At 44.5% G+C, this 23,769-nt stretch overlaps 1 protein-coding gene across 1 annotated transcript in view; it reads right to left on the bottom strand.

The window, feature by feature from the left end:
• Positions 1-1,374: 1,374 nt before the first annotated feature.
• The window catches only part of CARHSP1 (calcium regulated heat stable protein 1), a 34,870-nt gene continuing 12,475 nt past the window's right edge, over positions 1,375-23,769 (bottom strand). The window contains exons 3-5 of the mRNA XM_062639517.1: positions 17,075-17,267; positions 14,164-14,286; positions 1,375-2,785 (exon numbers count right to left, since the gene is read on the bottom strand). Of these exons, the coding sequence (XP_062495501.1) occupies positions 2,623-2,785; positions 14,164-14,286; positions 17,075-17,267 (479 nt within the window). The 3' untranslated portion in view covers positions 1,375-2,622. The remainder of the gene's footprint in view (positions 2,786-14,163; positions 14,287-17,074; positions 17,268-23,769) is intronic.

Below are 23,769 nucleotides of genomic sequence, written 5' to 3'. Positions count from 1 at the left end.
GGGAGGAGGGGAAGCCAGGAGGAAGCAGAGACAGGACACCTGACCCAAGCTGACCAAAGAGGTATTCCATACCACAGCACATCATGCCCAGGATGTAACTGGGAGTTACCTGGAAGGGCTGGTGGGTTGGAGGAGGTATCGGTCACTGCTTGGTCAGGCTGGGGGGGGCGAGTTATCAGTTGGCTGGTGGTGAGGTGTTGTATTCTCTTCCCTTGTTACTTCTTTTATCATTATTATCATTGGTGGTAGCAGCAGTGATTTGTGTTATACCTTAGTTACTGAACTGTTCTTATCTCAACCCGGGGGAGTTGCATTCCTTTCAATTCTCCTCTCTGTCCCTCCAGGAGTAGGGGAAGGGAAAGTAGAGGGGGGAAGTGAGTGAACAAGCTGTCTGGCTATGTTTAAACCATGACAGTCTTGCACAGCTATTGCCAATAGCTGAGGTTTATCGTTTGTCTCTCAGGCCAGCAGATGAGAAGCAAATGTGTCTCTGAGGGGAGGAGAAAAAAACAGAAAGCAAAGCGCAGCAACCCACCATGTCTCATCCCTTGCCTCCATCTCACCTTCCCTAGTGTGAGTTTAAAAAAGCAGGGCAGGCCCAAGCTGGGGTTTGTCCCCTGAAGCCTGGATAAAGCTGCTGCACCATTATGGAACACTGTCTGCTCTGTCCTGGGAGCCCCTTCTGAAGTGTTCTGGCCTGCCTCCCTCCCCCATGTCCCCATTCAAATGACCAGGCTGTGCTATAGTTCCTTGTTCCCCCTACTGTATGTTAATGTAAATAATAGCTAATATTAAATACTGTACAATGGAAATAAATATATTTACAGAAGCAGTTGTATATATCATACACTAACTGATTAAGCAGCTAGAAAAGATAACTCCCTAATTGTTCTGGTAATGCCAGTCAGTTGATACTACAGTGCTTTTTAAAACATTTCAAACTATCATCATACAGCAGTGCATATGCAGCACCTGCACACCTGAGGTATGCAACACTACCTCAAGACAGCTACGCAGAGAGCAAACTGAGGACATTTATTAAAGCATTACAGTGGTCACATTTATTGTAAAGGAAGCAGCCTGTGTTACTCCAACAAGCTGAACAGTGTTAAATCCACCACTACTAAGTCTTATGGTTAATAAAAAACAACCAGAACTCCCAAACCCTACTGCAGGTGGGTTGTTACTTCACACTACATTGTAATGCAGGTACAGCCACAGTAGAACCACCACAGCAGTTACTAACCTCCAGCCACCTGGAGATGTCTCCAGGCACCTTAAATGCCTTAAGACATTTCATGATAGCAAGTGGCTGCTAAAACTGCACTAGGCAGCTGGAGTTACCCTGTCACACAACTAACAGGAGAGTGTGATGCCATCTTTTCTATTTCTTTATTTGCAAAGTCAATAAAAATCCACTGTTAGGAACATAACAGAGAAAAATGCTTCATTTGGAAAATAAAAGATGTGGAAGGCAAACAGGGACAGACATAAGTTGCATTACAACTACTTGAAATCTTGCAGGCAGAGAAGAGTCAGGGCGAGGGTGACCATATCACATCCTACTGAGCTGCTCCATGGAGCAGCTGCAGAATCTGCTTCATCCAGACATGCAGCTGAGCCTGTTCAGGAACTCGCACAGCAGTTTACACACTTGCATCTGAACAGCATACACTGTGATACTGAACAGCATACAGCTTGCTTTCCAGAGGTACAGTTACTCTGCCTGTCCAGAGCAATGCTGTGGCAGACATTCAACTATATGCCATCAAGAAGGTAATCTTCAGCTTTGTCTAAATACAGACACAGAGGCTGTGAAGCACCCACTACTTTACAGTTTTCTACCACTTATCTTGAAGCGAAATTTTCAAATTTTGGGTTGATTCTTTTTGTAGTTTTTTTTTTTTTTTTTTAACACTGGCCTATAAAATCCGTTGCTAATCAACCATCAAGGCACCTAAATCGATTCACAAACAATCCAGGCTTTAAAACCACAATATTCCACTCAGATGTAGGCATGCAAAGGGAGCACCTGAAGGGCACCCAGCCGGGGCCATGGGAGTGTAACCACCAGATGGAAAATTCCCACCCTGCTGTAGCTGCTCTTCTGTGAGCTTCCTTCCGTAAGGCAAAGCGTGGCAGCAGTGAACACCTCTCCCTCGCCCAAGCCAAGGTGTGCAGGCACTGTCCCAGCAGGAAGTGTACTCGAAGCCTTACAGAGGAGCAGCTCAAAGGAACAGTGCTCACACACCTCTAGGGCCTCAGAGTGGTGCCTCTGCCGTGGCCAAAGCTCTCCTCCAAACCTCTCCTCGAGTCCCCTGGGCATTTCCTGGCACCAGCTCACGAGATGATAAAAGAGAAACCCCAAGCTTCCCCTCCTCCACCAAGCACACACCAGCTCTCATTAAAATACAGTTTTGTAAACACATTGCTCTAAATTTTGTTTTCATTAGCATTTGAATTGCCTTTTGTTTTGTTTTTCAGCTGTAACACCACTAATTCTGGCCTGCTTCTGCTTTATTGACAAGGCAGTATTTCCCCCTGCACAACACACAAGGTATTCTTAGCACAGGTCCACTGCAGCCAGGTGATGAGCAGTGACTGTGCTCCCTCTGGGGCACCTCAGGAGCTGACGACGTGCCCCGACCAGGTCTCGTGCTTGGTTCCAGGAGCCAAGTGGGTGATCACCACCTCCACTGCCTGCAGCTTCTCGTTCTTCGGGGGGATGGTGCACATCTTATAGGTGACCTCATCGCCCGCCACGGGAACATACTCGCCTTCGATGCTGTGGAGGGGAAGCTTCAGTTAATCATAAATCACAACAATGCTCTTTTGCAGCTTAAATTTCTTATCACAATTATCTTTTATGTCAATTATTATCAAGATATTTCAGGGGTTTTATAGAGCCCACCTTCCACCACAGCCTGAAGTTGGTTTTTGTCGTCTTGCATCATTTGAGGTTTGTGGTTTTAAACTAGAGAAATTGGTGTGGGTTTTATTTTATTCACTCGCATAAGCTTTTGAAGTTTGGTTTGTTTGGGGTAGTCCTGTCTCTCTCCCCCCCCCTTTGTCTTGTTTCATGGTACAGACGGACTGCAGCATGCCAGGCATTACTTTACCTTTGGGTTACACCACCACACAGTTTGTCTGGAGGATGAAAACAAAACGGGTTTTTTTTCAAACTGGGGCTTTTCACAGCAAGTAATGTTGAAAGGAGCTCGGTGACACACTGCACCACAGGAACTGCCCCCCGCACTCCAGAGGATTTCCAGGGCTTGCTCACTCCTACCCAGCCTCTTCCAGCATGAGGACATGGGATGCTGCAGGACTCACACCCTGCATTCCTTACCGTGAGTCCTTACTGGAGAGACGGGGAAATGCAAGCGTACTGACAAGACACAACTGCCAAGGGTAACATCCTGCCTCCCTTCCACCCCTGCAGTCAAGATCAGAGCATTTTAATAAAGATCCCAGCATGTTCCAATGAAGGCAGACAGGCAGAGATGCCTTCCAACTCTCCTCTTACAATGTAGGCTCTAGATTGCTTGTGGTTTTCAGCAGCATTTGTCTATGCGAACAGATAAACACTAATTGCAAATTATACTGGGTGCCCAACTGGTCTGACTTGCTCGTGTACCCTCTGTCACACTGGGAGCAAGGTTTGGGGTCAGGGCAAAAGAAGAAAACAAGTCTTCTAGGTCAGAAATGGGGCAGACACCGCTGGGTGCGTTACCTGCCTTCACTGGGAGCAGGCTGGGAGCATACTCACACCACCAGGAATTTTACCCCACAACTGTTTCTGGGATCTAAGACTACACCACTGCCCTTCAATCCACTCTTGCCTTATGACCCATTCTTGTTACAGCTTTTCTATTGCAGGAAGGACTGACAGGAGATAACTATACTGGCCCTCACTGCCTGTATCAGTTTCACATCAGGTTTTGCTTCTCCCTGCTGTCTGCAAAAATTCTTCAGCTCCATCTCCTGCGCTGCCTCTCCAACACCCCTCTCCCTTTAAGGGCTGCCTCTGTTTCTGTTCCCCTCTGACCTGTGCGTCTGCTGTGCACTGCTGCTCCGGGAGCTGGTGCATCGGGCTGTGGCTAAGCAGAAGCAGCCTATACTCAAGGATGAGACAGGGTAAGCAGGCATGCACAAGGGAAGCAAAAACTGACCCATAAAGTGTAACTTCTCCCATGGGAAATTTGGAAAAAAGTTACTGTTTGCTGCTGTATCCAAATATGGATCTAAAACCTGCTATGAGAAGTTAAAGGCATTCCCAAGGCCTGTGGCTGGTAACACATGTCCTTCAGACTTGATTTCCTTGGACTAAACACCCTTACTCCAGAGCTGCCTGTGATTGCAGGAATCAGACCCAAGAGGGCACGTCCTAAGCTGAACTCTTCAGAGCAGTGCCTGGGAAAGTGGCACTAAATTGAAAGCAGAAGAAAACCCAAGATGCTCAAGCCTCCTTCACCAGACCTCACAGACCTTTCTTCTCCACGCAGGCTGACACCACTGACCTTTACTTACTTCCAAAGTCTCCAGGCCAAGCTGTCAGCCCAGCCCTGTATCACACCGACTGGACAGGCTGTGTTGAAGCTCCCACATCTAGAGTCTTGCTGCAGCCGTCTTCTTTAATTTTTGCCTTCATTATACCCCACTTTCCCCCTTTCTAACAGGTTTAAGGTTTCTTCAGGTGTGGAGGGGTTGCACACCCAGTACTTACTGTCAGACATTAGCTTATCTTTTCTTACTGCCAAAGGAATCTGCCACCAAATTCTTTGCAGTTTACCGCAACTTAAAACAGAAGATTTCAAGCAAGGATGAGAAGATGCTACCTGCGCTGTCTCAGAGCCTGACAAGCAGACATGAAGCCCCAAGAAGAGACACAGGAGAAGGTCAAACCATGAGTGAAAATAGGAGCGCCATTAGAAAATGACACCATCTTTCCCACTTGAATCTCTTCAAAGATCCCTGGTTGCCAAACAAATTGTTGTTACTGAGCTAAAACCACTTTACCATGAGCAGTAACTCACATGACAACCCATGCAGGATGTCAGTCCCATCTGAGCAAGATAGCATCTTTCAGTGGAAGGCAATACAGCACAGACGTTTTAGCTGTACAAAGAAACATGGTACTAGCAGAACAGTGAGCAGAAACGTTTCCCAGCTCAGATGTAATGAAGGTAGACAACATGAGCTGAAGTGGAAAGTCTACACTGAGTCAAGTGCAGCTGAGCCACTGGAACAAGCTGTAATGAAACATGTTTCTTCGCGCGGCTTTGAGCACAGAGGCCAGCTATGGACAGTGTTTCAGGGAGCACAGGCAGAGCAGTTACATGGGCCTCGAACTAGAGCAGCATCTCCTCTGGGTATTACAGCCACCCATTTCACAGCCCCAAGCACTGCCTCTGATTGCTGCACAGGGGATGCACATGCACAGCAAGTAGTGAGCTGAGAGTCACCACTTTACAAGCATCAAATGAAATGGATGCCCTGCCCAGGAAGGGATCTGATGTTTGGTTGAAAAGCTTTTTTAATGAACAGGAACCTTACTTGTTCCTTAAAAGCTCCTGTAAAACAGGATGAGAAGCAGTTAGGAAAATATATATCCAAAATCTGTAAAAGATATCAGTAGGTGTGGTTAATGCAGAAAGAAAGTGGATTCTCACTGTTTCCTGAAGCACCAAACACGTGCCAATACACAAATACAGGGCTTTAAGCTCCTTGAGAAACAGAGATAAATTAGGTATCACTTCAATCTTCAAAGTCCAGTGAGGAAGAAATACAGCTTGAGTGCTAAAACAGACAGGTGTTTTGTTGGGGTCACTTTGGTTTAAAATTGAAGTATGAATATATACCAGAATGGGTTCTGGTAAGAAAGGGGTTATAGGTAAACAAAATGGTCCTGTTTTTCCAAGAAAGTAAGAACAAGTGAATCAATACACACATAGAAATGGGATGCCTAACATCTGACAGCCTGCAGTGAGGGAAAGCAGAAGCAAAGGGACCAGGCCGGACTGGATGACACACTCTCAGCTATAAGTGAAAGCTGCTGCACCCCTCAGCTCTTATTATGTGACTGTTTGGGGTACTGTCTAGGGCCCCTGGTCTGCACAGGAGAAAATAAAGCAAATGGTTGCTTACATGAATTTCTGAAGCTTGAATCATGAGGTTAATTACTCCCATTCCTTCTTAACAGCTCACATCAGCCCCCAAATCTGCACAGCATTACCCAGGAAGGTAAACTTTTCTCCATGAAGAAGCACTTCTTACAGGACCAAGCATTACACTGGCAGCATAGAATCGTAGAATAGTTAGGGTTGGAAAGGACCTTAAGATCATAAAGTTCCAACCCCCCTGCCATGGGCATCGAGATACTTTCTTGGCTTTTCCCTTATCGAAGCTGACACTACAGGAGGCTGAAGCTTGTAATAAAACCTGATTCAACCCCAACATAGCTTCTTCTCATCCCTAATTTGTCTTCCTTCTTTTCAAGTTTGTAGAGGTGACTTTACCTCATCAACACCAAGCCTATCCTTACACAGCACAAAAAGGCTGTGGCCACAGAAAGCTCAAATTTCATTTCATGCATTTGGTCTTTAAACTTTCCTCCCACAGATCAAATATTCTTTTGTTTCCTTCAGATTTCTGATTACCAGTTATTCTTGGTAGCTACTGAACATGAGATTCTTAACTCATTGCCCCCAGTGCATGTGAAAAGTGAGAGGACAAAGGTCTTAATTTGCAGCCTGAGTAAACCTGTTTGTGAATGGTGCTCCCAGCACAGTGTTTGCCCACCAAATGCTGCTTCTGGGATAGACGCAGACTGACTCCAGCATTGTTTTCACTACCTGAGGCTTAGGAGCAGGAACAAACAACATCCAGATTGTGCAGTACTTCCGGTGGTGTCAAGAAAGAACAACACAATAGCACTGAAAGGTGGTGAGGGGGTATGGCACTGGAGGCAGAGCCCTACACAAAGAAGATCCTCCATCAGGAAGCAATTGCCTTAAGCCTGGGAGGGGAATGAACTGGAAAAGATCAGAGAAAGTAAACTGAGATCTTGGAACAGATTCAGCCTACAACAACCACTCACTATATAATATAAGCTACCTGGATAATTTGGTAGAGGAAGTTAAACATGGACTTTTTTGATGTTATAGATTGAGTAAATATTTTTTGATGTTTGTTTGTTCTGTTTTTTTTTACTTTTACCCTACCTATATATTAAATGTTGACCTAGAAGATCATGGAGATTTTCATTGCTGTTTAAGAGATTCATATGCATCTTCTATGTAAAATAATGGATATTTATGTATCCAGGAACTTTAAGATACTTCAACAAATTAAGCTAAAAATAGGAAATGCTTTCCTGATGTTAGTGTCAGAGTGAGACACAATAGAGTGAGGTTTAGATTATCCAGCAACTCCCATTTCCCATCTCCGCACCAGTGTGGTATGGGGGAGCTTTTTATCGTGCACTATTTTTAGGGAACTGGGAGGTTATGAGGAAATTAGCTAAATAAGGAATGTTCTAGTTCTTCCTTCTCACAGCTGCTATTCATATTCCAGGGCTCTAGTTAAACCTCTTGGGACAAAGACTAAATCACATGGGAACATTTTTGAACACGAGTTTGCAGTGAATTCAGAGCCTTGCTGTTCAACAGGCCTGCCGTGGATCAGACCACGCTGCTGGATCTGCATGGATCCCATGGATCAATGGGCTGTATTATCTTGTGGGTTTCTTAAAGCTGATTTAACACACTGCCCAGGAAACCCATAGTTCTATTAAACAGCAGGACATGACAGAATAATGAACTATTAAGAGTTACTAATCCTGAATGCAGTGCTGGGGTAAGCTGACAGGTCCAGCATGTATCAGCAAAGCCAAGCCATGACCTTATCAAGCCGGCCATCAGGCAAAGCAGAAGCAGGGCTGCCTCTCACCCACCAGTCACACTCATAATGGGGACAGACAAGTGTAAAGAGGTCCAAATACTGAAGAAACCCAGCTGTTAATATTCAAGGTCTCTGCCATGTGATTGCCGCTGTTCTTTGTGCTGTTGCAGAGATCTTCCCAGATCTCCTGCTAGGGCAGGAGCTGCACTTCCCTCCCAGCACAGGGCATGCATCACCCTGTTGGTCAGCTCTGCTGAGATCTCTAGATGTATCTTCTGCATCCATGTTCAGGGATATTTACGGCTCTTCATGTACTTTCAGCAGCTAGTTCAGCACACCACGCACTGTGAGGAAGAAGCTGGTGATCAGAAGAGGCAGAGCTTTCCCAAGATGCCTACATGGCCTCAGAGGTACAGAAAATGCCTGTTCCTGCAAGCACCCAACTTGGATCCTGTCACAGTCATACCTGCTTTTGCACCTGGAAACCAAAGCCCAGGGCAGTTCTGTTCTGTGCTCACTAACCACGAGGAACTTACATCCTCAGGTGGCCACAGTCTCCTTGAACGCCCCCTGCCTGGCTTGCAGGTAGAGCGTAACTCCTGGCTTTGACCTATTACAGTTTGTATGATTTAGGTGGAGATCCTGGGAAGGTTTTGCTACAATAACAACCACAGCAAGCTGGACTTCCTGCAAGCACCAGTGCAATGTGAGTTTCTTGAGCCAACTGGTGGGTGTGGGAAACCTTTATGAAAAGGCTATCCTTGTTCTCTCTTCATTTCCACTAAGCATAATTCCCTGCAGTCACAACACATAAGCAAAGCACAGCAAACTCCAGATCTCTCCAGGGACCCAAAGGCACTGCATGCCAGTGTCCCAGGTGAAGTGTAATGTCAAATCTCCAAAGCCATCATTAAGCATGGGATTGGGAATCCAGCCTGAAGGCCTCTGCAATGCAGCATTCTCCCCTTTGGAGCCACGTACTGCAGAAAACCCACAAGCACTGCATGTGGTTTTTCTGTTCCATTAGATCAGTTGCTTTTGCAAAAGAAAATCTTTAAAAAACAAGAGTGTGGTCATCCATTTGTCACTGCTCTCCGGTGCACTACCTCCTTGCCTTGCCCTTGCAGGCGCACAGGCTTCAGGCCAAGCCCCAGCCAAGTGCAAAAGCCTGGAGAGTAAAGGAATATCCGTCATGTGCCCACTCCCAAATACAGTGGGAAAGCAGAAGACTGGGATTCCTATGCAGTGCTCTAAAATGCACCATTTGATCAGCCCTACAGGCACCCGCACCCCACCTCAACTCACCCACCTCAGCCTGTGCCCTCAGGACCCTGCCTGGAAGGCAGCTGATACGAGCCTGTACAGGCAGCACAAGACAGGGCCTCCACAGCAAGCACTGCAGGGGTTATCGGTCTGCTCTCTGGAAATATCCCACGTCCACAGGAAGAGTGGCAAGAGAGTGAAACTGAAGCCTCCAGAGCAATCAGTTTCAGCAACAACCAACCTGGCTTCTATTTGCAAGAGCTGACTCAGTCCCACTATGGAATGGTAGCAGAGGAGGTGAGGAGGTCAGATATCCAGGAGGATACAGTTCTCAGCACTGATGCTACAATAACGCCATCAGTTAGGTGACAGTGGCTCGCAACACAGACTGCTAGAAATGAAAACATTAACAGCTCATGTCACTGCTAAGAGTGTCATAAAGGGCTTTTTAAAATTTTCACTCCAGGCACATGAATTTGCCTTTGCTTCCAGCATTCCAGAGACATTATTGGGAATCACCATCCCAGCAACACCTCCATCCCCTTGCTTTCTTTTACATCACTATTAGCAAGAACGTTACATTTTCTGCTCTGGAAAAGGGTGAAAGATGAAACAGAACAACAAAATCTCACCACACTCAAGCTGTGACATTTTCCTAGTACAGTTGTTAATATCAACTTGAGAACTGTTTCCAGTCAACACAAGGGACCAGGACTCACTGTGTGTGCAATGCCGGGAGCAGCAGTGAGCCCACGCCTGGTGCCAGGCTGCGCATCTCCAGGCCAGAACGCAGGAGCTGGCTCTTATCTGTCCACCAGATCACACCACTCAGTAAAACAGACACAGCCACAGAGACAAAACACACGTTTAAAACCTGCATTCCCAGCTGGCATTTCTTATGCTTATATATCCGCTTCAAAGTAATGCAGTTTTGCTGCAGGTTCCACAAGCCTATGTATCCACATCCAGCTTAAAGTCTTGCACAGGTACTGAAATTGAAAGTTCTGTGGATGCCAAGTGAAGAAGCTTTTGAATGACACAAGTTTGACCTTATTTTTAGACCACTGCTCACTTACAGAAATGGAAATGCCATTCTAAGTTTTATTATCTTACAAAACTAAATGCAAACTTACAGGAAAAAAACATCCCATTTTATGGAAGATATTTTCATTGAAGAGTAACCTTACATCTCCCCCAAAGCACAGGGAAGAAAAATATAAACATAAAATTTTATGTTTAAAATCATATTAATCTGCAAAATAGGTCCCACAAGATAATCTGCACCTGGTCCCGATGCTCAAAACCTTCACTAATCATCACAGCTTAGTGCTGAACACAGAGCAACTTGCTGAATCCAAACCGGCAAACCATTTTATCCATGTTCCTGAAATCCTAGCTTTCAGGAAGAACTGATTTAGGAGAAACAACCCTCTTTCACCTCTCAAGTAGATGCCTACACCACACAGAGAGAGAACAGATTGATGTCTGTCTCACATCCAGGTTTAACTGAGTAATATAGGCAGAAAAGAATTATGTGATAAACATACGCAGTATCTCAAAACTCACACTGTGAAAACCAGAGGCATTAAAGTCCTCAGAGCCACAGTGATGGTTACAGAATGCTGCTGCAATAAGCAACTCCCATTAATAAAGAGCAATGTTTCTAATTCACTCTGAAATAAACTGAAATGGAAGGCATTATTAAGTCATTTTTCCAGTGCTGCCTTGCATCAGAATTAAGACAGTAATACCATTACCCACTAGCACTAAAAGCTGTTTCCAACAATTCCAATACAATCAGAGTAATTAAAGAACACAATGTTCTGAAACCTTCAGTACTTCAATAATAACACCTTTTACTAACAGGTTGAGGCACAAACATCAGCTATTTTTGAATTTGAGTTCTGAGATGATACCTGAATAAGAAATTTTAAGAAGTGGCTCAGCCCTGGTTCAGTAGAAAAGAAGTCCTATTGGCTTCAGAAGGGCAGAACTGTGCCTACAGAGTTGCATAAAGCACATCCTTGAGTCCATATGAACAAAATTCATATGAACTAACCTCACCAAAATGTTTCTGAAAGAGCAAGAAAAACGGTCTTTGAATGCATAAATGATAGGTTTAAAGAAGAAAGGCATCCTTCACCAACTGCAGAGACAGAAGTAGTGAAGTGCCATACTGAAAGCAAGGGGAGATGTCAGTTAAACATCAGAAACAACTAAGATGATGACAGGAAGAGATTGCCCAGGGAGGCAGTGGATACCAAGAACTCAAACTGTTAAGAGTGGGCTGGATAAAGCATCTGCCAAAGGCATGGTTGCATTCCAGCAGCAGATGGGGTAGAAGAAGTCCCCTCCAATCTTCTCATCTACAGTTAACTTGTGAGATCTGCTGTACTGGAGAAAGCCTGGGAGCACTGCGGCATGGTGTATGGAAACAGCTCCCCACCGGTGTGAGCATTAGGTTGAAATGAAGCCACCTCATTGTACCACAGGTTGTACCTGTGCGGGCCAGAGCCCATCACCTCCTGCTCATGCAGCAACTCTCCCCCTCATCCTTTATCTGCTCCAGCCTTCCCATGCAGGGGCAGCCTGAGGGCACAGGGGGGAGAGGGTGAGAGCAAGCAGAGAACTTGATGTGATTCAGCAAAATAAACATGCTGAAAATACATCAAGAAAAAAAAAACAAAACTCAAGTGTGGTTGCCCAGGAACTTTTACAACCTTGGTGACTCATTCAATAGTGTCCTGGGATAGATAGATGGGGCGAGTGAAAGAAAAGGGAACAGCAGCACACCACACTCAGGGCACAATTACTCAAATCTAGCCTACTGATGGCTCACAGTCAAAGCCTTTTGAAAGCTCAAGATCGATACACCAACTAGCACAGCCCACAAGAGGGGACTCCTGTGAAAGGGGGTCTCTTAGACCACCAAAAATCACAGCAGACCAAAAAAAAAAAAAAAAAATCATTTTCCTAATGTCATACAGGGTATTACCATAGGAGACAACGGGAGTCTTATATAGCCAAAGATCACTGGAGTGTGATTCACTAAGAGTTCTAGCTGGTTGGAGGGGGATTGAGGATAGAAGCAGTTAGTATATTCAGAATCAAGTACCAGGGTTTGGGCCCAGAGAGAAAGATGTATTGGGCCACAGGACAGGAACTGGAAAACACCTGAGTAATTGGGCATGCCCCTTTGTTTGTCTATACAAAATGTGAACCAATCTCTAAGGTTTTAAAAGGGCTAATTTCACATGACTGAAGAGAATTTTACCCAAATAATTGGAAGAGAAAATGGGGGGGGGGGAACAGGACTGAAAATAGACAGTTCTTTAAAAAGAATTCATTAGAAGGCTGAAAATTCATGTTTCCATGAGAGGTCTGTTTTAACTAAGCCCCTGCTGATCAGTAACTGTATAGGTCAGACTAGGTGTTCACAGTTAAATTTTTAATTGTGGCATAAGAAATGTTACTTTTAAGTTAGTCAGGAAATCAGAAGTTCTGCATTTGTATTAGATGCAAGAAAAAGAAGATACTGAATAACATTTCCTTGGGTTGAACACATGAGTAGGACTACTGAGCCCATTTGCACCTATGAGTCCTAAAAATCTTTGGCTTGCCAGAGCCCATCGTGCAGCAATGTTTTAGAAAGCTGGAAGAAGGCCAGTGTGCTCCTCCAAGGCCACATGCTACACACACAAGCAGGAAAGATAGCTGGGGTAATGTGAACAACTTTGGTAAGGCTTTTGTTGACTTATCACTGGATAACCACTCCAAACAACAAATAAGGATTATACAGCTTCAACACTGTAAACAATAGATAGACTAAAAACTGGCCATAGATCTAAGAGAGGTTATTGGAGAATAAACATTGAGCAATCTTACTACATGCCCTCAAAGGCCAGTTTCAACCGCAGTGCTGGTCAACATCTCAATCTAGAAACAAATAGAGATTTGCCTACTAAACCCTGTAGACCAGACAAGCATTAAATAACAGATAGTGCAGGCGCAGTGCATGATCTGGACCCCTTGGTCCAGCACAGCCTGTTTCAGTGAGAGCTGCTGCAGTACAACTAAACAGGGACTTGAACATCTAAGAACAAGGAAACACAACTCCTTGTGTTGTTTTTGTGTGCAAACACAGCTGCTGGGGGTGCCAGCCCGTATCTGGGGATGCACGAAACTCTGACACTGAAAAGGATGCCAAGGTCAGAACTGATAAACAACTCAGCAAAAGACTAGGGACAAGAGGGCTAATGTGATTATGGGACAAAAAGAGAAACAGAGCAGGAGTCTGGAGGAGATTTCATCTCCCTACACCGGAAGTATGTGTACAATGTATTGGTTTAAAATTATATTAAAGTTCTACAGCACACTGAGAAAAGAGACTGGAAGGTGTTTCAGACTGGAAAAAAGGAGTTCTCAGTGAGGGACTTGAAAAGCTTCATCTGTTTAGCTTATCAAAAGGTAGATTCAGAGGTGATGGCTCTCAGTGTGCTCAAGGCAAAACAGTGGAGGTTCTAATGAACCCTTTAACAGAGAAAGTAAACTGCTCAAAACTGAAACTAGATAAATTCAAGGAAGTAATAAAGTATGACTCTTCTTAAAAGCTAAGGCAATTAACCTTCAGTTTAATAACAGTACAAGCAGTGCAAAGTAGAAGTAGTGAATTTTCAGTGTTATAAATCTTTAAATTAAAACTGGATACTGCATAGATTATTTGCTTTAGGTAAATGCAAGTTTCTGGGCCTGGGTGAACCTACACAGCTTATTCCAAGAGACCTGACAGGCTCATCTTCCAGTTGTTAACTCAACAGATTTACAGTAATACAGGAAAAGAACAGCATAATCTATCGCTGCCAGTAACATCTGCGTAACTCCTCTTTGCTGAGGCAAAGGTGACAGGTTATAAACCATTCTTGTATCTGAAACACCAAAAGCATTCAGTAATTGAAGCAAACCAAAGCTCCAGCCTTTTCAGCCACCCAGACAGCTTACTCAGAGATGTGTACAAAGATGTCAGGCCCTCCATCTGCAGGGGTAATAAATCCATGGCCTTTGGAGCGACAGAAGCATTTACAGACACCTTTGTAGATAGGACCCTCCGATGCTCTCACGGTTCTGCAGAAGAAAGCACAAAAAGAGTGGTTCATTGCTGAGCATGGATGCGACATGTTCTGGGGGTGTAAGCCAGAACCTGCTAAGCAATTGGGCACAATGGTCCAAATACTCTCTGGGGGTACGCTCCTCTGTAGCAACTGCTTATGATTCAGTTTCATACATTGCCCATGTTTTGCCTGTAGCTTTTTTAAGGGAGATAAAGATGATGTTCACTAGCATTATAATCCATCAGCTGCCATCTTGAATCCATCTGCTCTATCACCCTGCCAAATTTTCCTCTGGACACTATGCTAATACGCCTTTCGTGAGTTTAGGAGTATCGGTATGCACTTAGTATAGAGAGGATGCAGTGCATAATGTGTACACATGTCATGTATAAACACATACACACACCCCTTCCGCATACATGTGTATTGTTACCCTGCCAGACTAGGATTCAGTGAAGTCAGCATTTCACCTCCAAATGACTCCATCAGGCTATAAAGCATAGCTGGTATGCAAAACATCAAGATCAAGATTGATCTTCTCCAGTGTCATGGGACCTGTCTTTTAAAATGACTTGCTACCAATCAAGAAAAACAACTTGCATGACCCATCCTGAAAACTGTGTGATTAAATACTTCTCCCCATCAAATATGCTGAGTTGTATCTCAGAGATGCAATCTTAAATACTTTCATTAATAAAGCCAACTGTTTTAGGCTTCTTATAGGGTTTACACAAAGGAATTAATAGATCAAGACCTCCTTATGCCATGACTATCCAGCAGGTTATAAGAGGACTTCAGTGGGATTCTTCAAACTCAGTAAGTGATTGTGGTTACATGCATCGTGGCAATTTTGACATCGCTTCCCAAATGTTTAAAGTTTACTGAAGTCTAAATAAAATCATTAAAAAATGTGGCAACAGCTCTGTGCCTTAAGTCAAACTAGCACTAAAGAAATACAGTTGAAAGTGCTAAAGAAAGAAGAAGTCTCCATTACGTTAAATCATTTCATTTCCGTCTCTGTAAAGCTGCACCTGACTCCACAAGTGCTTGTTACACAGAAAAAGCACTCACTGCCCTAAATAAACCATTAAAGTTCAATTGCAGCTTTCAAGGAGATAAAGTACAGTGGAGAAAAAGGCCCCACACTTGCAATGAACCCAAATTAAATAATCCCACTGAATAAGCAGCCACTGCCTGTCACATTCATCTTTTCAATACAACTCTGGGGACAGAGCTCACTTAGAGCTCCTCTTATAAAAAGAGAACACTAAAAAACAAAACAACAGAAAAAAGTAAAATTATAGTTATTTTGATTTTCAGAGCAAACAAAATGCAGCAAGATTCCTACAGGAATTAATGATTAAAGAACTGTGGAAGTCAAATAACCAATTCTTTAGTTTTGTAGGACTCAGACTAGGATTAACAGCTAAGAAGAATTACAACGAGTTCATTATTAACATGGCACTGAGGCAATCTAGTTTGGAACTGCTTTTCAAGGGCAATCCCAATTATCAAGTCAGTTATGTTCCTTTTAGCAATGTATTTCCATGACAAAGTTTAGGGCATTTGAAGGCTTCTGGAACTGACAACACGTACATTTTTCTTCTGCTGCTGCTGTTCTTTTTTGCCTCATTTTGAATACAGAAGCCATAATACAAAGCATCAGCAAGATTGATGCTATTTAAATCTGCAAGGATAACTCTTGACGAAAAGATCTGGATAACACTGCAAGAAGCAAAAAGGAAAAAGCAGGCCAACTACATTAAGGGGCACAAAATAAGCTAGCTGAGGGTTTGAGATCTTACTTCCACAGTGTCTCACTCAGGCCTCCCTTACACAGAAGTAATTGCAAGACTGTGCAACAGACTGATGACAGCTTCATAATCTACTCTCACACCCTGAGTCAAAGGCCACTGAAATTAAGAAAGAAGCCCACGTTGTCTTCTGTGGGTCAGCACCTCACTGGGAGGACCATCACAGGCACTGAGACTTTTCTGCAATGGCCAATCCTTGCAACATTATCTTCTACTGCTGTGCTGTGGAGGAGTCCCCTTTGGGCAGGAGGCTCCCAGGAGTCTGCACAGCACCACCTGGGCCACAGGAAAGCTCAAGGAAAGCCATCTTTGCTGTAGGATCTCTACCTCAAATAACTACAAATAGCAACAAACCTCATTTTACAGAAAAACTCATAATTTCAGAGACCAGGGTTCATACCTTGAAAGCCAACATATTCTTTTACAGGTCTACTTGAGCAATCTTAAGATGGAGATATGAAAGCTGAATAGGAAAAGGAAACAAGCCCTTTGAAAAGTGACAGGGTCATGGAGCATCCCTAAAATGGAACCTGGCTGACAGTAGCACAGGTGTCAAGACTGAAAGAACTAAAACCTCCAGCAAGGTCAGGTCCGGTAAGAAGAGAGGTCATGTCAAAACACGAGATGGAGCTGATGAAGAAACACCAACAGGAACTGGTCCCAAGAGCCACAACCCAGTGACTGAAGCAAAACAAAGCTTCAGACAAGAAACCCTGCTTTGAAAAATCCCAGTGTATTTTCCCTTCCCTGTAAAACTCTGACCTTAAGAGTGGGAAAGACCTTGAGCATCATCTACACAAACAGAGCATTGAAAAACTACAGGCGATTTGGACTAAAAGTCTAGCAGCACCAGGATTTCTTGGAGAACAGGAAAATACCAAAGCATCTTCCAGACAGAACCACTCCCACCACCACCACCCCACTGACTCCCTTCACCTCAGTACTCGCTTGGTGTGTGTTTGTGAAGTGCAGGTTTCCCATACTCACGCTGAGAAGGTTCTGGTCCGTCGGGTGGGCAGCGGGCTGGGAATGAGGTACCCTCTCATGGGCGATGGGGAGCGGTCTCTTGCCCTGCGGGTTTCAGGCAGATGGAGAGAACCGGTTGAGGGTGGAGAGGTGGGAGACTGCTGCGAGGCAGATGAAGTGGGCTCAGAAGACATTCCTGATGCCTGAGAAAAGCCTAGAGAGAAGAAGAGATCTGACTTAGTCCAAAATGGGAATTGTCATAAAAGTCACAAATTCTTCAGCCGATGATTTTGTAAGAATGTGACTCATTTCCTGCAGACGTACACATGGACACAGTTGCATCAAAAGCTCCTGCTCTGTATCAGTTGAGTTCATTTTTTATTAAGTTTGTTTATTTTTCAATCCCACAGCTTTTGTAAACTGTACTAGGAAGCTCCAATGAAAACTGATTATTCAACAACTAACGTTTATTTGCTTACTCCTGCCTTACTCACAGGCAATGGCTCCTGAAACAGAGCTCAAGCCTACCCTAGTACCAGTGCGCCCCATGCAGCTCCCAGGCAGACAGGTTTGACCACTGACAGCACAGAGGAGCTTCCTGCAGCTGCACATCAGCACACTTTACAAGAAAGACTGAAAGAAGAAACACTGAAATAAAAGCTGCACCTTCACTGCTGGAGGTTATTTTTGCAGTGCCATCACCAATGCTAACTTCATTGCTGCTGCTCAGCTATTAGCACAGCTCTGTCAGAGCTCGTAACACCTTCAGCTTGACTGCAAGACGAAAAATCATAGAAGTGGCGCCTTAATTCACTTCAGACTGAGTCTAACAGTTCATTTACTCTACCAAGGATAGGAAAACAGACAAAGCAGGGAGGTAGTGGCTGACCACAAGGAGGTGACCCCTCCAGCCTGGGGAGATCTGGCAGTCCCCTTCTGTCTGCTACAACTGTCCAACAACTAGGAAGCCAATAGCCCCATCTGCATTCAGACCCCCACAGCCAAAGTCAGATTTGCTCCTACTCATGTCCTACAGGAAAGGAGGGAGAAGGTCCCTTTCTCAGCACACCAACAGCAATGTGCATCCCATCATACAAGCACAACTCAAAGAACCCATGGCTGATAAGAAGCAGCAGCACTTCTACACACACACACAAAAGTATGGCTTTCAGGTGCAGCAGTGACAAATATGAGAAATTGGTCAGCACTGCTCTGGTTTCACTCTGCAAGTCCCTGTCCACACTGGAAGAGGAATAAGCTGTACAAAAATAAACAATAACCCATCACAATCTCACAAAAATCTAAAATTACCTGGATACCTGGATGAACTAGCAGAAAGCACTGTGATCTCGGTCAAGAAAGTGTCCTGAAGGCAAGTAAAGCTGACTTTAATACCAATAGTTTCATTGAACTGAAATTTCTCATCTCCATTACACACCCTCCTTTTGACACCCACACTCCCCAGCACATGAATTATGGAATGGATCCTTCACATGACATTTGAGAAACGCAGCCTTCTTGTCAATGACAAATTCTCATTATTTCTTCTTGAAACTAAGGACTAAAATTAAAGAGGCCTCTTAAGAATGAAATCACCAGGGAACAAAGGCTTTTGTGTTTAACTGCTCAGGGTACTAAGAAGGTAGAAATGGATAGTCATGTTCCCTCGTGTACTAGCTTGAGCTTTCCACACTGTTCTCAAGAGCAACAACTCAGCTGGAAACAAAACCACAGCTTTATGGATGGCGTTTCAAATACAGATGGCATTTGCCAATCACAAGATGATGCCCTGCCCAACGCCATGACAAAGTTCAGCTGAGACGGAGATGGTAACACAAAAGGGACAGGATTTCCCAAACTTCCTGTCTCTCCAAAGAGGCCCTGCTGTGCTGGCTAGTAGTGAGGAAGTCTCCTCAGATTTCACAAGATCTCTCCTTTGCGTGCATTTCTTTCAAGGAATGCATGTTTGACATGGCAGGACTAATAACTACTGAGTCAAATAGCAAATAAAACTTCATTCTGGGAACTCAGCACACATGGTCTAGCCTTAGCATTAGTGAAAACACAGCTTTCAGAATCACACACTTTCTCTCCTAATTTAAATATAAACCAGCTTGTCAGGTGACAAACAAAATGCAGAGCTTTCCACCCATCCACAGCAATACAGCAGAGCCAGCCACAAAGTACTACCCATTCCCTTCCTCAAACAAGGGTAGAGAGGCAGGAGAATTTCCCCCCTTTACAGCACAGACAGCAACAAAAATACTTACAAATAAAGGCAGCTAATGGAGTTAGATGTGTGCTAATGTACCTTATTGTTCCCATTTATGTTATTTTTGTGCCCTCTGCTCCATAAACATAAAGTAAAACACTGATGTAGAACATTCAGTGCCATTTCACTGTACAAATACCCTTTTTGTTCTCTGCCCATGGCCAAAGCAGATGAATGGCCTTGACTCTCATAGTCTATTACCAAGTCCTAAATTGTGATGAGAGCTCAGTAAGAGCTGATACACAAATGCAAGCAGCTGAAAGCAGCCAGGAGCAGCTATGCTCAACTTCACATCCACTGCAGCAAGTGAGTACAGCTCAGAAGAGGAGGGGATGACACGAGCAGTAGGAAGCCTACACTACAGCTCAGCAACAGTCTGCGCTGGCATGTCTGTTGTGCCACTGCATGTGCAAGTGCACCAGCACATCTGTTTGCCTCTTGGGTTTCTCTGATAATCGTGAAAATGGGACACACTGAAAATGACTGCACACTGAATGACCAAGTTTTACTGTGTGCAGTGCATATAGTGAGATGACAGCAGCTCCTGTCCCCTGCGAACCTCCGCTCAGCCAGCTCAGTGCAGAAGACCGCTTCATCTGAGCCTTTTCAAAGGTGGAGTTTGGCTATTTCAGTTTGTTCTGGCGTGGCCACTGTCTTGACGTTGTTCATACAGGGATCAATTAATTTCCTACAGGGAATAACTCATTGCCATTGGCAGCACTCTTAAAGGAGCAGACACGCTATCCCCACTTGTACACGCAGCTGGAGGCATTCAGAGGCTGCAAGTGTTTATACAGGAAGCCTACAGCAAACACTCAAACTGAAACCTCACGTCCCAGCCTTCCTCTTTGCACAAGCTTTGCCTTCCAAATGCAGTTACTGGCAGCCTTCAAAGACTGCTTTTCAGATGTTATCCTGGGTTCTGAATTGACCCTCTGCACATCAAGACTCAGCCCTGGGATGCAGACTGCTGCCAACAGCCCTTCCTCAGCAGCCAGCAATACCTTCCCTTCCTCATGACTAGCTGAACAAACCCAGTTTCTTACAACTCAAGCCCACCAGCTCCCACCCTGTTCCCACGAGTTTCCCTGTCTCTCCAGACCAGCCACCACCTTCTACTTGCCTATGGTAAGGAAGGTATCACATGAACCCCAGACTCTGCTAAGACAGCTCACCAAGAGCATCACACTTGCTGTGTTTTGTGAAGGCAGCCAGGACTTCACAGCAGGAAATCATAGCTACAAAAGCCCAGCAGAATGCAATTCTAGCTACAACAAAGACAAGAACAGTGCAGACAGTGTATTTCTTCTGCTTGAGCCAGCAAAGTATTTGCCTTCAAGGTATTTACAGATTGAAGGCAACATGATGGCAAGGTATATTCAGGCTCTTTAGAAAACTCCAACAACATGCCACATGACCCTTACATCTGCCCATATTTCAACATGCATCATTTATTTTTCACCAGTGTGGGGGGTTTGTGTGTGTATATATATAGATACAATTTTTTTTTAGACTGTAGGTATGCACCAAACTAAAATATAAATAATTCACAGAACCATTAGAGAAAAAAAAAAAAATCAACTGATTTAACATTTCAAAGCAAATACATACATTTTTACCATACTTCTTTTTCAGAACAATTGGGCACTCTGTACACAAAAAGACCCCAAAATGTCACCTCCAACAGGTGACCTACAAAGCACAGAATGCAATACATGCAGGAGAAATCTCTGAAATTCTTAGAAAACATACTACTCAAAAAGATCTACAGAAGTAATTCAAGTTGGGGGTCTACAGGTGCCACCATCAGTTCTCTCTATATTGACATATTCTTTTTCTATTCTTTAAGTCTATTCTATACCTTTAAAAATACCCTAAAATTAGCAGTTTGGGGGGGAAGTTATCAATTCTGACCAGCACAACACTACCATGGAAATCGAGTCTCACTTCATTTAAAGGGAATGCCTGGAAAGAAGTCAAACCAGATATAGCAGCACAACAGACTCCAGGAAATCCCTCCATCTATGAATGGTTTCTTTTTTCACAGAAACACTGCAACCCCTCCAGCGAGCAGGCACAGAGCTCAGCCCAGTAAACGTTGCTCAGCATGCTTCAGTGCTCTGGCACAGAGGAAAAGCTCTTCCCAGCCTCCTCACCTGGAAACAACACTGTCAGCAGGAGCTGCTTTCACAAGGTAGCACAATTGCCTCTTAAGAGGACAGCACTGGCCACACATACCTGGAAAACAAGGCCCTTTCCTCAAAGGGAGAGACACATTCTGTACCCCGAGAGCAGCCACACTCAGCTGACTTTTCCTTGAAGTTAGCTCTTTCAGTTCAGCCTCAAAAGGGAATATGGACATCTGAAAATGTTTTCTGGACTTCCTTTGGATTTAGAAACAATGTCAAGAACTCAAACTTTTAATCACTTCCTTTCAAAATGTCCTGGTTTCCAAATTTATTCTAGACACCTGCATTTCTCTCCTTCTGTAAGGAAGCTGTGCAGATAAACCCCTGTGCTTTGCCTGCTCTTCTGCTGGCAGCTACAAGATCTCAGCAACGTTAAGAACATGGCTCAATGGCACACAGTGAGCATGAGAGGCTGATTCTGCTCCAAGTACCCTTTCCCAACAGTATGCCCCTTGCTCTCATCTACTGAAAGACTGAAAGCACTGTGACCCTCTGCTCCCTGCATCCCTTGTCTTGATGAAGGACAGGAACCAGGGGTGCTTGACTCCCAACTGTGCCCCCAGTTATTCTAAAGCAGCTCCCATCTCCCTGGCACCTTTCCAAGGCATCTGAGCACTCACTGACTGAGCACCAGGCCGTGGTACCGCTCTCACCTTCAGCTTCTGCCCAAAGCACATTCTGGTACCCAGACCCCAGTGTACACAAGGATCCCAGCACCACAGAGCATCACAGCACTCCTACGTCACAAAGATCAGCACTTACGGAACACACGCAATTACGACACAGCTGGTTCAAAAAGCTTCCCCTTTCCAGCTGAGTCTGCATGACTAGCTTTCCACAATTAACAGTGGTATTTCAATTAACACAGAAACTCAGAGGAGTTGCAACATGCATGTGACGTGTCCACACAAAGGATTACAGTATAAACATGATGCTCTTGAGGCTGCAGAGGAGTGCCTGCATTCTGTAGTGATCTGGCAGTTAATGGGGACCAGGACACTGCCCAACTGTCCCCCATGTCCAGTAAAAACCTATTTATGAGGTCAGCAAAACACCACAAGGAAAATTCCTACTGCTCCTCTGTGCATTCCAGTTAGTTTGAATTAAGACAGGGTTGAGTTTAAGCAGCAACAGCTATTTCCACGCAGTCTCAGAAGTGAACACCTTCTCCAAAACACTACAGCTGCCTTTCCGCTCCTCTAGTGAGCAGTTTGCTGTGCCTGAATCAATGTTGCCTGAGCAGCACACACCAGCCCTGCACAGCAGAGGCCACAGAAAGGGAGTGAGAGGGGAACCAAGTCATCAGCAGCCTCTATAGTGTCTTGGTAAAGGTGAGGACTTCTTACAGTCCTGTGTTTTCCACTGGTCGTGTAAGCTTCTAGATGAACTTAAACTGCATTTAAGTTAAGGAACAGAGTGGATAGTTAGGTTGGGTACAAGTTTGATTGGTTTATGGTTATACTGAAGGATATATGTTGATACCCTGTGGCTCATTCTATCAGAAATATAGAGGAGACTCCCTCAGTGGAAATCCAGTATCTGCAGTGACTGACTGATGCTGCATAAGCTTCTTGCTCCCAGTTGTCCAGAACAGAGCTAGCCAGGGGCCTCCGCTTGAAGGCAAACACAGGAGGCCATCACCAGCTGCCAGGGTGACATCACTCATCACTAGGATTTGCCTAAAGAGAGAGCTTGCAAAATGATACAAAGGAGGCCATATTTCATCCTACATCTTGCCAAGAAGTATTTCAGTGGGAGCAGAACACAGGAGCACCCAGCCGGGAGGTCACTTCCTCAGACAATGCTGGGAAGGGCACAGAGCTGCCCTGAGACCAGCCACCTCCCCTCACACTCTCTCACAGCACAAGTCCAAGACTTCAGCCTGCTTACAAAATCTCACTTACCTGTTTTTGTTTATACAACACATTAAAAGAGATGGAAAACTCTCCCCAGCTCATGGCATACCTGGGCAAGCAATGACAGGCCCTAGGCAAGCACCCTCCTATGGGAGTTCTTATCCAGCAAAGATAAAGATGAAGATTATGGTAATGATTACTGCATGCTAATCAAACACAAGTGTTACCCAGTGACTAAAGTTTCTGTGCACATATATTACTGGCTAATGTCATCAAGTATTTAAATGACCATCACTTGCAATGCTGTTCACTCTGCTTTGGTTATCTCTGGTACAAACCAAAACATCCACAACAGGGCAGGGAGAACAGGAAGAGGGGGGATTCTCACGAGCACTGCAC

This window comes from Pezoporus occidentalis, unplaced genomic scaffold, assembly GCF_034315485.1.
Source record: "Pezoporus occidentalis ecotype Australia unplaced genomic scaffold, CSIRO_AGI_Poc_V1 ctg60, whole genome shotgun sequence".
Classification (NCBI taxonomy): Eukaryota; Metazoa; Chordata; class Aves; order Psittaciformes; family Psittacidae; genus Pezoporus; species Pezoporus occidentalis.
The sequence above is the reverse complement of the archived record's forward strand: the minus strand, read 5'-3'. Positions and strand labels throughout refer to the sequence as shown.